Source organism: Platichthys flesus, chromosome 3 (assembly GCF_949316205.1).
Source record: "Platichthys flesus chromosome 3, fPlaFle2.1, whole genome shotgun sequence".
Lineage (NCBI taxonomy): Eukaryota > Metazoa > Chordata > Actinopteri > Pleuronectiformes > Pleuronectidae > Platichthys > Platichthys flesus.
In genome coordinates, this window is record NC_084947.1 from 22,670,980 (window position 1) to 22,686,690 (window position 15,711).

The window sequence follows — 15,711 nt, forward strand, 5'->3', positions numbered from 1 at the left end:
TGCGGGTGGAAATCAAAGGAGAGGAGTCGTCGTTCTCAAGTTGAAATTAAGAAAGTTTATTCAGAGGTCACCGGTCAGGAAAACGCGGTGTCCAGCAATTGAACATGCGTGGGTCTCTAATTCTACGCAGGACGCTGCACAGGAAAAGAGGCGCTTAAACAGAGTGCGCACATAGGTTATATATTGATATATTGGGCGTGACAGGGGTTCTTCTTGGATTGGTCAAAACTAGATGGAGGCTGCTGCATCTAAACAGGGCAGTGCCTCATCCTCTTGGAATGTCGCGTGATGAGCATACTGTACGTGCACACCATTGGGAAAATTCAACCGACCAGGTGTCCCACTACTGTGGCCTTGGCAAACAGGGAGCTGCTACAACGGACGGACACAGCCTCACCTCCCCCTGCTGTTGGTCCTCTGCCTTGTGTGTGTGTGTGTGTGTGTGTGTGTGTGAAGTGAAACAAAAAAAAAGGGTGCGAATGTGTGTTACAAAGTGTTGACTGTGCTACAGAGTGTGATGGTATGTGTATCTGACCACACGTTAAAGTGTGTGTATGTCAATAACAATCATATGATTCACTTTGGACCAAGTTAGAGACATCTCTACATCTCACAACCCAGCATCAGACTGTTTGCCTCCCTCTGGGAGGCGCTACAGGGTCCTCCATTCCCGGACCAGCAGGTTCAGGAACAGCTTATTCCTGCGGCTGTCACTCTGCTGAATCACGTGGTGCAGAGATGTATTTTTCATATTAGGGTTAGGGTTGGATGAATGTCCGCCATGTTTTTTGTTTTTACGAAGAGAGAGAAGCACACAGGTCAGGTGTACCCAGCCTCCGACTCACGATTTAGTGGAATTCATACGAATTCTAGTGCATTACTTTTAGTAGCATTTCCTACGAAATTTTGATGAGCCCTGCCTGAACAGATTTACTGTGATCAGCTGAGACATGAGTATTTAAAGTCACTACTGCATTTTAAGAGCAGCTGTTTAAAGTAGCGTTACGTCTCCTAAAGCTCTTTATTCAGAGTATTGGCGTTGATGTGTAACAGTGAAAACTAAAGTTTTTACATTGTTAATCTTAACCAGACGTTACTGAATTATTGTGTTAAATAAGTGGACATGCAGAATAGTGTATTTTTTGTCACATAAATAAATTATAGGAAGTGTTACTTTACTAGAATAGACAGTCCCATAGAGAACCTGAGGTTGATGTCCACCACCTATTTCCTATGCTGAAATGATTATAATCTGATTTACTTTGAAGTAATAAACTGTTGCACAGTTTAAATCCAGAAGCATATTTGTCCTCATGTATACCAGCCTGAAGCTGCCGATCTACATCATGTTGCTGCTGCCAAAGTAAATGCTGAGGACATCAGGTGCTGCAGTGCTTCATCTTATGAAAAGAAGAAACTCGCTATAAATTTATTTTTTTTGTTGTGTATGTTCCAGCAAAGACTGGTTCTTCCAGTTTATTCTGTGTTCAGAAGGTGAAAGCGCCACAGATTTTCAAACAGAACCGATGTACTGGGCTCTGGATTTGTACCCTCATCGTTAAATGCACATATTGTAAGTTGCTTTGGATAAAAGAACTGAATGAAATAAAACATTGTACAAATAGATAAAATGTCTCTCTACCTCATCTGTAATATTCAAGGTGATAACCTTCCACAGAGCTGTTGATAACAGTCCACATCAATTCTCTCCACTTCTCTCTGTGAAAACATAATTATATAATTAATATGAGAACTGTTTTACAACACTGATGTGTGGAGATTATAATCATATTTAAACTGTCTAATTCTCTCTAAAATTCCATAACAGGCTTAATAAACAAGGAGGAAATAGTAATGGTGGTTATACCAGCCTGTGTCAGAACATTTGTGAAACATATAGTTACTATCATATGCAACTTACACATGTAGTGTATTGATATTCACTTTTTGAAATTAAAATTAAGTTACAACCAAACACCACTCTGTAGTTAACTTGCTTCAATCTGTTTATAACACGTGTTAAATAAACGGTAACTTTTATAAATATGACATATTAAAAATCACTTGAGGCATGTAACCCTAACCCTTTCCAGGTAACTTACCTTTAGTGAGTTCGTTATAAAGATCACGACCATCCGGTAGCAGCAACAATGCAGCGCTAGCAGGTTAGCAACGGTGGGTAGCGTTTCGCGGGTAGCCTAGCTCCTTAGCCTGAGCTAACCAGTAAACATTGAGCTCTGTGGGCGTGTCAGTCTTCATGCGCCCCTGCTCCTTGCCCATTTATTGGTTAGCAAGGAACAAGGAGGAGTCAGCACCGGCAAGATGGCGCCGGCTATATGCCTCCCAATAGCCTCATTTTCACTCTGCAGAAACCAACGGGTCACATCACCGACCCTACGTCCATTTATATATACAGTCTATGCTTTAAACTTATTAGAAAAACTAATGTGACATTTGTCTTGATAATTCTTGATATATCAACCAGCCCTTGGACAATGTTTAGAATTCCAAATTGTGTAATCAAACTTTGACGCCAGGGTCACACCGTATGACGAAAAAAAACCAATTTAATTAGTTTGTATCTCCGTCTTGTGATGACACTCATCTCAATTTGAAGGTGATCTGATGTTAGCCCTTTTTCAGGAACCTCAAAGTAAAAATGTGGAATATGGCCAAAAAAAATGCAAAATAGCAGGCTTCCTGTAGCGTTTTTCAAATTGCTCCTACACTTTTGTTTTTCTGGTCACGATACACCTGTGTATCGATTTTTGTTCGGTCAATGTGAACACGTTCCAGGGGTCTCGGGGGGCACCGTTGAGCCATTTTGCGACTCCCATTGAAAATTTCTCCAGAAAATGAAACTTTTCACCACTTTCAAACTTTCTGCAAAATATGGTAAGACTTTGAGCATGTTTAAGCCCTCAAAAAGCCAATTCATTTGCCTGAATAATAATCCTTACAATTTCAAAAGGGCCTCACGTCTGTCAGTGCTCGGGCCTTAATTAGTTTGTCATCAACGTATAGAATATGTACCCTGTGGAGGATTTTGGGAAATCACGAGGAAGACAGTTTTTGTGCCAATAACCCCATCTCTCAGATTTTCTTCAGTTGATCTCTCCTTCAATATCTAGAGTGCTCACTCATTAATGTCTGTCATCATACTCTGAGCAGAATATCTCCCTAATATCCAAGTCATGGCCATAACTCTGGGATAATTTTTTACAGGACAGAGCAAGATAACGTTGTTGGTGCTCAGACAAATGATGCTCAAATCACTTCTCAAGAAACCATGGAAAATGAAAATTGTTTATTTAAAAACACTGCTTGCCATCTTAATCAGCCGACAGATGGTGCCACTTCCTGCAGAAAAGGAGAAAAAAAGAATCCAAGTTAGACTCCTCCAACACAGAAAGACAACCTGGAAACCTGCTAGTAACTTTTTTTTTGGGAGGTCCACCTCTGGTTTCTCTTGGACTCTAGATTTTGTACTCTCAGCTTTGTTTTCCAAGTCTGTCATAGACGTTTCCTTCACAGCTGCTGAGCTAGCTCCCCTGAAGGAAAGAAACACAAATCAGAAAGACGTACAAATAAAATACACTCCTGCTACCTCTATATAGTGACCTCTAGCTACAGTTGGACCATAAATACATAGTTCAATCTTTTTAAGTTGCCATGAAGTTTTATATAGGTATTCATGTTGCCTTGAGGTTGAATCTCAATACTTTGTTGATCTCCAACCACTATCATTACAATCAGGTAAAGAGTTTAAAATTTGACAATATATTCTGATGTGGTATATGGTAAACAGCTGCTAAATATCGGCATGGTGAGCATGTCAGCAAGCTAATGTGAGCACTTTTTTTTATATTGTTATACTGCTTTCAACCAGGCATTTAATTCATTGCTTAGTCTGATCTTGTTTTGCATTTACTTGATTTAATTTGTAATTGCACTGCATGTATTTTCTGTTTATGTCTGAAGCACTCTAGAAATGCGTAATATTTTTGTGTAACAGTGTAAATAAAGTTTGTCATTACAACAAATTAAATTAGGCAAGTAATGCAGTGTCCAACTTATTTATGTCTTGATGACAAGTTCTTAGAAGTTAGATGTACATTTATATAGTAAAATATTTGCATCTTCACCTTCTATCCCATATTGGCAAAGTCCATTTGTTTGTGTGTATTTGTTTGTGTGTACACGTATATATATACATATACATACATATGCTTTTTAGCTAAAAAAAGTGTAGTATTATTTAGCTCAGCACATTTAAAAATGTGGCATCTTATAAGGTGGAAAAGTTGTGTTGAGGCAGGATGGGTTCTACTTAATTGGATAAACAACCTCATGTTGGCCATCTTCTTCCTCTTGACCAGTATTGCCATTACAGCAATGACCACCACTCCGACACAGAGCCCTGTGGCGCCATAGATGATGGGACCCTGCATGGTCTTCAGGAAATGGTCCTGACAGGAATCACCAATATAGCCGAGCGAACACACACATGTGGTGTCTCCATCGTTTTTCACACAGCGCCCATTGCTACTGCAGCGTCTCTGGCTGCACTGCTGGGCATCCAGGTTCATGAGCTGGCTGCTGACATTCATGGTGGTGTAGAGGTCAATGGTTTCAGACAGCGATGGGTAAGGGGTAGGAGGGGAGCTGTCAGGCTGGATGGGAGCAGAGGTTTTGACTCCAGACCAGAGCATTAGATTGACACCTAAAGAGACCACAGTTCATCCTTTCAGCAAGCAAGCCAGTGTTTTTTGTAAAACGGTCTTAAGACACCGATCTTCACTTTGATCAATTAGCCTCATCGCTGGTTAAAGAGCAAACTACTCACAGTTCTCATCTGAATGGTCGGAGCAGTCCACGTGCCCGTTACAGAACTTCTCAACAGGAAGGCACGAGAGTCGATCCAGACATGGCTTCCCGCCGGCTGGGCAGTGCTTCTCCAGGCTGCAGTGGGTGTCATTCACAGGAACGTGATCATGGCCACACTTGCATGTCCGGCCATCTGAGGTGGCGAGGCATAAATGCTGGCAGTTGCCGTTGTTCTCTGTGCATTTGTTAGAACCTGTTTAAGCAAGAGGACTGTCGGTCAGCTGGTTTTTGATGGTTGCCTTATGCTTCAGCTTGCATTTGGAGCCATAGGAAAGGGTATATGCATGCTATATTAACACCAACAAGAAGTGATCACTTCATGAACCAGGTATCGTGAGGTGTGGTTCTTACCAGACTGACTTGAGTCGCTGAAGGCCTTCATGTTGACGACTTGTGTGCCAACTTCAAACCACAACTTTCTCTGCTGCTTCTCATCTCGATACCAGAGCCTGGTCTTATCTGAGAGGAAAAGCCATGGAACAAACAAAAGGCAATGGAAAAAGGTCATGCGATTCAAAAGATGCTTTCCGTTTGGGTGCATTGCAACAATTTCCTATTGACAACTTCTTGTATGGCTTGAATAACTGATGCACCATGCAGAAAAATTATTCATGTTCAAGTTGTTGACCACCCATTAGATACCTATTCATTTAGTAGATACATTACCATTGATAGTCATCCAGAGCAGCATATCATCACTCAGAGCCACAGCAGCCAGGCCATCACCAACCTTTACCTCTCTGTATTCAGATCCATCAAGCTGGACAGAGCCAATGCTTCCTAAAGCTGGGACAGAATACATGATATGTTACTGCTTTTCTACACAGCAAACTAGCGGGCATTTTGTGAGGAGACTACTATTAAAAAAAAAAAAAAGTGTATAAAAAGCTTACCAGAGTCGGCCCAGTAAATAGCATCCCCATTACTGGAGAAGACCAAGGATGTTGGCTGGACAGCATCCTTCCACACCACCTTCTGCCCAACTCCGGCCATGTTCGCACACTCTACAGTAGCCACAGCACCTTCACCCTGCACACCCAGGTTGGTGAAACAAACTCTCCCAGTCGGAGGATGGAGAGCGATGGATCCGATTCTTTCAATACCCTCCTCAATGACAACAGCAGTGTGTGCGCCAATGATGGAGGTGACTTGCAGGCGGGGCTGTTTATTGCTGCTCCAGTAGATGTTAAGCGTCACCCAGTCCAGGGCCATAGCAGTGATGGTGTTACCAAGGAGTTTGAGGAGCTGGCCCTGGGACACCAAGTCCGAGTCCTTCAGTTTGAAGGCGCTGAGTGAATTTGTGCCATCATCTGTCAAGAATAGGGTGAGGTCACGTGGGTTGTAGTCCATGATGACGGCTTCATTGACACTGGGCAGCTGCAGGGCCAGATGTTCTGGCCAGCCCTTCAGCTCTCCTGCTGTGTGTCGGGACTGAAGGTAAATCTGAAAACATATGGAATAAAAAAAAAAAAAACATTCATGCAAGGGAAAAATGCACATTATAAATACAAAATGTGTCAATTTGGCTGATGTCACACTAGAATAGATGATCACTTTGAGCAATATAAACATTTATGCAGCTGTGGGATGTGACAAAGTACATTTAATTCATAAATTTGTCATGCATTTGTAATTTTGACCAAGCAATAACCAGATCAAATCAGAGCACTACTTTTGCAAAAGTAAGTACTTTCATTCAAATATGTGGTTGTTGCTTTATTTACTTTTTAATTCTGGAGTCACCCACCTTCCAAAAGCCCGGTCTTCTGGCAAATAACCCATGGAGGTAAATAGAAGTGTATAGGATTGGGTGAACTCTAATAGAGGTTACAGATCGCAAACTAAAGAATACCCTGCCAAGTGTAGGAAAACTGCCATTGGCCACCAGGTGACAAATGCAAAAGGCCCTTTTTGTCTCTTCTGGGCTACTGTAGAAACATGGCTCTGTGGACAGGGGCCTTTTACCACAGTAGTTATATTCTGCTCATGCTAAGCTAATGAAGGCAGTTTTTAGTTAGAAGATAACACCAATAAAAAGTCAACAACATTATTATATCCAATTGATACCCAACTCCACAAATGACAAGACAACTTGTGGATTTTAGATCCTTGTCTTAAATATTAAAAGGTGCGGGGAAATGGATTTGTTTCCATGCAGAACAAACAGCCATTTCCACCATCTTAAGTCTGCTTTTAACTTGAAATTTACTGCATAGTGGTATTGATTCCTTAACTCCTCAAACTCTCAGCAACAATATCCAATTTACAACTTTATTCTGGCAAAGCAGATAATACTTTGTGTAAATATGCATTACAGTAAACCTGAGTGACAGTGGATGGAGACAACATCAGCAGGAACGCAGAGTTGACCAGACGGGAACAGGTCAGCCTATCTTCCGCCAGTACAAGACCAGAGGGACACTTGCACACAGCTTTGGGGCCCCGGGCAAACACACACATGTGGGAACAGGCCATCTTCTCACAGGGGCTCTGGTTTCCCATCTGGAGCCATGGGTGGATAATCTGCAAGAAGGGAACAGAAGTTGTATTTGTGCCGATTAAACACTTGATGCAAAGCGACTGCAGGATTTTTAAAGTTTCTCTAAACTCTGCAAACATGGGTTAAAATCTGTATCAGTGGAAAACTTCAAACGTATCAAAAAGCTGGGTGTGGGCTGTTTGGCCAGCCGCTCTGAGCACGTACATGATCCAAATTTAGTAACTAAGTACTAAACAATACCAGCCCTTTTTCCATCTACGCCTAAAAACCCACAATTCTAAACATTTCATTCACCTTCACGCCAAAAGGCTGTCTTCGTCTTTTCAGGAGAACCTGATGGTATTTGCCAGAGATCTTATGTGCAACCTGGACGACTCGCTTTTTGGCATCAGACCAGTAGAGCATGTCATTGAACACTGCCAGTGAGAATGGGCTGCTGGTCTCTTTCATCTGCAAGATCTGAAAGGGATATTTTACACACCACATTTTACTATTATTTTGGAGTTTCACAGTTTAAGCGAGGAAAGTTCTGCAGCAAGATTTGTTGGATGCATATGAAACGATGATATAACAATAAGAAAAGAAAAGACTCATACTAAAACATAGAAAACTGATAACATGACAGCATCACTAAAGAATGGTTTACCCGGATATCATCTCCATCAAATGTTGCAGATCCAATTGCTCCAAGTCTTTCATCCGTCCAATAGACTCTGTCTGAGCTGGTGTCCACAGCCACACCACCAGGCCAGCCAAGACTGGAGTTCACCACTGCCACCCTCTCGGAGCCATCCATCCCGGCGCGCTCGATCGTCACTATAGTACCAATCTCTGTCCAGAACATCAGTCTGGTGGAAAATTATAGGCTTTGAATACTGATCCTAAGGTTTTTATATTAACATCGCAAAATAATGCTAATGGAAATAAATTCATACAGACCCTTTTTGCGGCAGCAGGGCCAGAGAGCGGGGCTGATCTAGGTCTTCATCCAGGATGACAGTCTGGTCCTGTGATTTTGCAGTGTCTGGGGCCAGTTTTATGGCAACAATTTTACTGTTGACCCCGTCAATCCAGTACAAGTTCCTGCCAAGCCAGTCCACAGCTACAGAATCAGCTCGCACATCTGCAGAAACATGGGTCTTATGTCTTAAAGACTTCTACCTGTGCTGAACAGTGAATGCATCTTCCTCTGTGCCCTCTCCTTGATGCAGTTACCTGCAATACTGTACCACACTTGTATTGCCCAAACCTTTAATCAGCGTTCCTGTGTTTTTCTGGTCCATCGAGGACCATTTGATGCTCCCAGTGTCCAGACTGACCCAGAAGACCCTCTGCTCCCTCCAGTCATAATCCACAGACAGGATGGCTTTCTTGGCGGTGGAGGACAACATATCCATGCTGCCACTGCGCAGTCCAAACACAATCAGGTCTGTCTGGACCGACGACAACAAGTAGGGTTCACCTGAGGGTCGAGAAGAGATTATAGTTGGGTAGACTATTCTAAGCAGATGAGTTTTTGGTTGGGGTTTGAGTTGTCCAATATAGTTCTGAGGAAGAGCGCAGGGCATGGGAAGGGGTGAAGGGCTGAAGAAAGTCCAACAGGTATGAGGGGCAGCCAGGTTATAGAGGCCTTTAAAGATGACACTTATTTGTTGGACCAGAAGCTAATGAAGCGTGGCGCCCTGCAGTCTGGATTTGGTTCAGGTGAGTTGATTAAAGTAAGGATAATGTCAGTCGTTGCATTTATTTAAAGTGACAACACATTTAAATAAAACATTTTATAGAAATGTTGGAAGTGTGTAGATAAAAAGGGATCATGCGCTTACACACTGGAACATTTCATATACACTGCTCAAAAAAATTAAAGGAACACTTTGAAAACACATCAGGTCTCATTGTGAAAAAAAAAGTATGTTGGATATTTATACTGATATGGACAGTTTAATGTAGGATGCCACATCTTTGATGGAAATAAAAGTTTTCAGCCTACAGAGGGCTACATTTTATAGACACCCCGAAAATCATAGTGAAAGTGATAAGGCAGGCTTGTCCATTTTGCCAAAATTAAATTTCTGCAACTCAAAATGCTTCTCAATATCTTGTGTGGCCCCCACGTGCTTGTATGCATGCTTGACAACGTCGCGGCATGCTCCTAATGAGACAACGGATGGTGTCTTGTGGGATGTCCTCCCAGATCAGTCTAAGGGCATCACTGAGCTCCTGTAAAGTCTGAGGAGCAACCTGGCAGCGTCTGATGGACCAAAACATAATGTCCCAGAGATGTTCTATCGGGTTTAGGTCAGGCGATCGTGAGGGCCATTCAATTGCATCAATTTCTTCATCCTCCAGGTACTGCCTGCATACCCTTGCCACATGAGGCCGGGCATTATCGTGCATCAGGAGGAACACAGGACCTTCTGCACCAGCGTAGGGTCTGACCATGGGTTCAAGGATTTCATCCCGATATCTAATGGCAGTAAGACTGCCGTTCTCTAGCCTGTAGAGGTCTGTGCGTCCCTCCATGGCTATGCCTCCCCAGACCATCACTGACCCACTACCAAACCGGTCATGCTGAACGATGTTGCAGGCAGCATAGCGTTCTCCTTGGCTTCTCCAGACCCTTTCACGTCTATCACAGGTGCTCAGGGTGAACCTGCTCTCATCTGTGAAAAGCAAAGGGCACCAGTGGCGGATATGCCAATTCTGGTGTTCTATAGCAAATGCCAATCGAGCTCCACGGTGCTGGGCAGTGAGCACAGGGCACACTGCAGGACGTCGTGCCCTGAGGCCACCCTCATGAAGTCTGTTTCTGACTGTTTGGGCAGAGACATTCACACCAGTGGCCTGCTGGAGGTCATTCTGTAGGGCTCCGGCAGTGCTCAACCTGTTCCTCCTTGCACAAAGCAGCAGATATCAGTCCTGCTGATGGGTTGAGGACCTTCTACGGCCCTGTCCAGCTCTCCTAGAGTAACTGCCTGTCTCCTGGAATCTCCTCCATGTTCTGGAGATTATGCTGGGAGACACATCAAATCTCCTTGCAACGGCACGCATGGATGTGCCATCCTGGAGGAGTTGGACAATCTGTGCAACTTCTGTAGGGTTAAGAAAACGCCTCATGCTCCCAGTAGAGATAATGACTCTAGCTAAAGCCAACACTAATGGAAAACCAGTCGAAGTGATCAAGAGGGAGAGACTTGAAATGGCCTACACATGCAAAACCACTCTTTTTTTGGGAGTCGTCTCATTGTTGCCCCTCTAGTGCACCTGCTGTTAATTCCATCAACACTAATGCAGCTGAAACTGATTATCAACCCCCTCTGCTACTTAACAGACCAGATAATTATCAAAAAAGTGCAATTGAATTCATGCCATAACCTGATAAAAAAAGTGTTCCTTTAATTTTTTTGAGCAGTGTATTTGGAAGAGCAGTGTATTTGGAAATGCATATCTCTAAAATTAATCTTAGATTAATCTCTAAGATTAAGATTAATCTTAGAGGGGCTGATAGGAGAATTATGTTGAGCCAGACTAGGAGTTTCCCCTCTGCTTACAATCTTTATGCCAAGCCAGTGGTCTCCTGGCTGTTTCTTCATATTTAAACCTACATGTCTGGTATCAATTCTCATCCAACACCCGGTACGAAAATGAATCAATGTCAGATTATTCCTCTCAGCTGCACTATTTCTTTCGTCACATTGGGCCTATAATTCAGTCTACTGCTAGGTCTGAAAGGATTTTACCTGTGATCTTGCAGTGGCGTCCATCTGCCTCCATTATGTGGCCTGGGTGACAGTCACAGCTGTAGGAGCCAGGAGTGTTGATGCACAGCTGACTGCACACACCTGAGCTCAGGCCTTCACACTCATCAACATCAGCACACGTCATCCCGTCGTCCATGAGCCTGTATCCTGCTGAGCAGCCACAGCGCTACACAGAAAGCGAGACGTTTTGAGAGAACACATTACTGCGTACTAGTTTAAACAAAACGTTAAAAGATAAGAATCTTAATTTATTGTTAAATTCACCGTCTAATGTATTTATCATTCCCCTCAGACAGGCTATGGTTACGTGAAGTTGACAAATAAAAATCTGACTGTTAATACGTTATACAGGGTTCTCACCGTTCCCTGCGGCGTGTTGTAGCAGATCTGGGAGCAGCGCCTCTTATCTTTCTCCGCACAGTTTATCTGGCAGCTGCCTCCTTCGTCTGAGCCATCTGCACAGTTTGTCATGCTGTTACACACCAGGGACAGCTTCAGGCACTCCCGACTACCACACTGGAACTGGTGAGGAAGACACGGCACCACCTCACCTGGTGTGCACAGTTTTTACAAGTATTAAGCAGCTATTTCACAAAGGAATTTTAGCTTATGAGAAATGTAAGTCAAATTTTCACATGTAGCTGAATGTCTCAGTTGACTGAAATGAAGGAAAAAAACTGAGTGACCACTTGCACCTCTTAATTAATATAACTTTAATTTTGCACCAATCAGCTGCATTGCGACTCATTAGTGTAGATATTACACTTAATGAAGATCAGAATTCTACATACAACTGCAGCATTGTTTTGGGATACATTACTTTAGTTGACAGTGCAGACATCAAGACATGAAACAAGGTATCAAGGGGGTTGTCTGTTTTTGTGATCCATGAATACTCACATTTATTCTCATCACTGCCATCATCACAGTCCTTCATGCCATCACATCTCCAGGCCATAGGGACACACATGGTCTTGGATTTACATGACCACTGGAACTCACCACAGGTCAGAGGATCAACAGGACAATCCTGAGGAGGACAAGTCTATTTTTACTGTCATTTTACTACTATTTCATAGCTTGATTTGAAAACTGGTTACAGTGTGCCCAGGTAAATGTTTAGCCCATTAAGTCCCGGGCCTTAAAATGCCATGTCAAAGCTTTTGCCTTACTGAAATACTCTAAATCCTAGCCAGATAATACCATTATAAAATGCCTCATTTTGAGTTGTGCATTGCCACAATGAAACTGTAAAACTAAAAAAGTGTAGATGAAAGAACAGCTGAGAATACTGCATTAAGTGTTATTTCCTTCATACAAACAGGAAAAACTATTAGCATTCTGAATACCATGCACAGCTTTGTACTTACATCATCGACCAAAGTGCAAGTACAGCACATACACATTTCCCACCTGCTTAATGACCATGTAGAAGCAATGAACGCACACTACAGAGCAGTCATGTTCTCTCAAATTTGTTTGTTTAGTCTTAGTTATTCTCATAGATACTGGCAATGCGCTTGTTTAAGATAAGTAAATTAGATTAATCCTAGATAGACACATTTCGAAAGCTTTGGCTCAAAGGTATTTATAAATATGGTTTTGCCTTCGACATGCACCTTCTCATCAGTGCCATCTTTGCAGTCCTGATATCCGTCACAGATCCACTCCTGCACCAGACACTCCTTGCTCACAGGGCAGCTGTGTTTGGTGGTGCAGACCAGTGCATTGGCACAGGCCTCTTCATCCGAGCGGTCCCAGCAGTCTGGCTGTCCATCACAGCGCATTGTGGCAGACACACACTGGCCACTGGTGCACTTCAATTCAGTGGCACTGCAGCCCTCTTCAGCTACAGGGAGGAGGGGACAACAACCATCACACAAGCCTTGTGTAAGAGCAGAGCCGATTAATCCACTCAGTAAATAGTCAATTCCAAGTTCAATTACATCCTACCACAGTTGGCCTCGTCGCTGCCATCTAAGCAGTCCTTCTCCCCGTCACAGAGGAAGGTGTTAGGAATGCAGCGGCTCTTGTCATCGCACTGGTGAGAACAGCCGTCCATGTGCAAGGTACAGTCCAGCTCATCTGAGCGGTCCTGACACTGAGGCACCCCATCACACACCTGGCTCTGCGCAATGCACTTCTTTCCATGGGCACACTGGAACTGATCTGTAGAGGACACATGGCACGGATGTGACGGTAAAATTGTATGATGCCTTCCCGACAGGATGTTCCTCTGAACAGTACACTGCATTAAACTTATAACAGTGCCATTTGTGCATCAGATCCATATCCTGTATATTTAATGCATCTGGAATAAAAGCACCCCCTCTTGCAATGTTAAATATTGATGTAAACCAGGCTTATACTAGAGTAAATGTTTGGAACACAGCACCTCAATTTTCAGCTCTTCACATTGGCTTGTTGTAAAAGGTTTTTTCCATTACATACAAGGCACTTAAGGCTCTGACTCTTCAGTAGGTTGCTAATCTTTCATCCACCCCACAACCCTGCTCACACTTTGAGAGACTCTGACAGGGGCCTTTAACTGTTCCAGATTCTCAACTGAAGACTAAGTGTGTATGGAACCCCCCTACCAAAGGACTACTGCAGAGTGAGTCAGTAGCTTACAGGTACTTCTATTGTGTTGCATTCCCTGATTTGACCCAATTCTAGTATTTATTGTATCAGGTGGCTCTTAAATTTCTGTTACATGTTTTGTAGTTTTATTCTTAAATGACCATTTTATTTTGATGCACTTTTGCAACTTTGTTTTTAGAAGTGCTATATTAATTTAAAAAAATGAATAATTCTGGATCTGTCCACTTAATTGAATCTTCTCCAGTAGTTCTTCCTTGGTCCATTGCCAACCATTCCACTAAGTTTCAAGAAAGAGGAGTAGTTTTTTGGCATATTTCTGCTAAGAGGCAAATAAACAGCAATTAAAGTACAACCTCCTGGGTGGAGGCAATTAATGCTACCGACTAGAGGGCAGAAAAGCCATTCTTAACCCTGTAACTTTGTTCAAACCCTCCAAATTACCTGTTTCACATGTTGATACACATTCTTCCTCATCTGAGCCGTCGCTGCAGTCTGCCTCTCCATCGCAAACATGGTTGTACAGGACACACTCAACATTGTTCTTGCAGGGTCTGGCACTCAAAGAACACTTGATAGTGGATGTAGCCACAGGTAACTGAGGCTTAGAGGTCAACCTGGTCCTTCCTTCCCTTTTATACTCTTCTTCCTCAAGGTCCTCTGATTTAGAAAAAAGATCAAACATTATGATTCAAAGTTTCAGTCTGCACAAGTTCTTAATATAGGTATGATAATGTCAGAGATCCATATTAATTTCAACCTACCACAGTTCTCCTCATCCGTGCCATCTAAGCAGTCCCTCTCTCCATCACAGAGGAAGTTTGAAGGCAGGCAGCGGTTCTGGTTGTCACAGTGGTGAACACAGCCATCCATTCGCTTCATACACTGGAATTCATCAGAACGGTCCTGACACTGAGGAATGCCATCGCAAACCTGGTCCTTTTCTAGACACTGCTTCCCATGGGCACACCGAAACTGATCTGTTTGAATACAAAAATTGATCATGAGGCAATTTGGCTTTGAAAATGTCAATGTGTGAGCTTGAATTAGAATCAATACGATTTCCGATAGCTTCAGAAGTTGTACAAGTGTACATAGGCAACTTGTGTTTCAGCTCCTATCCAAAAGGAACTGGAGCCAAGTCCAGTTGCCCATGTGCTCTTGTACAATTTCTGACCTGGATGACTGAGAACCGTCAGGTATGCATATCTCATTTTCAGTGCAGCCAGCTAAGAGTATTGCCATCTTGCGCAACAGAATAATTCCTCCATGTTGATTATAATATGTCCCGTTTTAGTCTAGTCTATTATATGGTTCAGGTGAACATTCTGGCAGCAGACTTTGGATTATTTGAATTCACTTACTCATTTACATCATTGTAGTGTGTGCTACTATCAATTTAGGTGATAACAAGCCTCAGAAAGTATTCGCTAGTAGTATTTGAGCTCACTGTGTATTCAGTGTGGATTTCGTATCGTACCTTTGTTGCATTCAGTTGGACAGTCCTCTTCATCTGAACCATCCCTGCAGTCAGGCTCTCCATCACAAACAGTGCTATGGAGGACACACTCTGAGCCGTCCTTGCACAGTTTGGAACCCAGGTTGCACTTCAGATGACTGCTTCCAGCTGACACAACTGTTTGGATCAGGTCAACGGGGGGAAAAGAGAAGGAAAAAAAATTCAATGCAATACTTTTGAATAAAATCGCACAGCCCTTAATTCTGTGCCTGAAGTAAGAAACATCGCATGAAGTAAATAGTCACATGCAGAGTGTAAATCAGGCGGTTATGTTGGTGTAAAAGCTATTTTACAAGCTTCACCTCGTTCACCTTGTAAGGACCTTGTGAATAGCAATAAAAGAGCACAAAGAAACAGAACTACAGCCATCATTGGAGAGGACACAGGCCAAGTCTGGCTGAGTGTTACAGGGCTGCATTTTATACTGGTGCCAGGTGAGGCCAATA

At 42.9% G+C, this 15,711-nt stretch overlaps 1 protein-coding gene across 2 annotated transcripts; it reads right to left on the minus strand.

The window, feature by feature from the left end:
- Positions 1 to 3,292: 3,292 nt before the first annotated feature.
- On the minus strand, positions 3,293 to 15,666 carry lrp13 (low-density lipoprotein receptor related-protein 13). 2 transcript variants are annotated; one of them, XM_062384711.1, is made up of 21 exons: positions 15,568 to 15,666; positions 15,227 to 15,382; positions 14,511 to 14,726; positions 14,191 to 14,406; positions 13,102 to 13,317; positions 12,768 to 12,997; positions 12,049 to 12,178; positions 11,509 to 11,699; positions 11,128 to 11,314; positions 8,637 to 8,849; positions 8,327 to 8,510; positions 8,034 to 8,235; positions 7,682 to 7,846; positions 7,210 to 7,410; positions 5,781 to 6,330; positions 5,554 to 5,673; positions 5,239 to 5,346; positions 4,847 to 5,080; positions 4,348 to 4,723; positions 3,458 to 3,551; positions 3,293 to 3,360 (listed from the first exon to the last, which is right to left on the minus strand). In XM_062384711.1, exons 1-21 carry the CDS (start codon positions 15,635 to 15,637, stop codon positions 3,337 to 3,339), a joined length of 4,083 nt encoding a protein of 1,360 aa, XP_062240695.1. In that variant the 5' UTR covers positions 15,638 to 15,666; the 3' UTR covers positions 3,293 to 3,336. The 2 variants fall into 2 exon arrangements, with proteins under 2 accessions (XP_062240695.1, XP_062240696.1); XM_062384712.1 differs by having other exon boundaries at positions 15,577 to 15,643.
- Between the last annotated feature and the right edge of the window lie 45 nt (positions 15,667 to 15,711).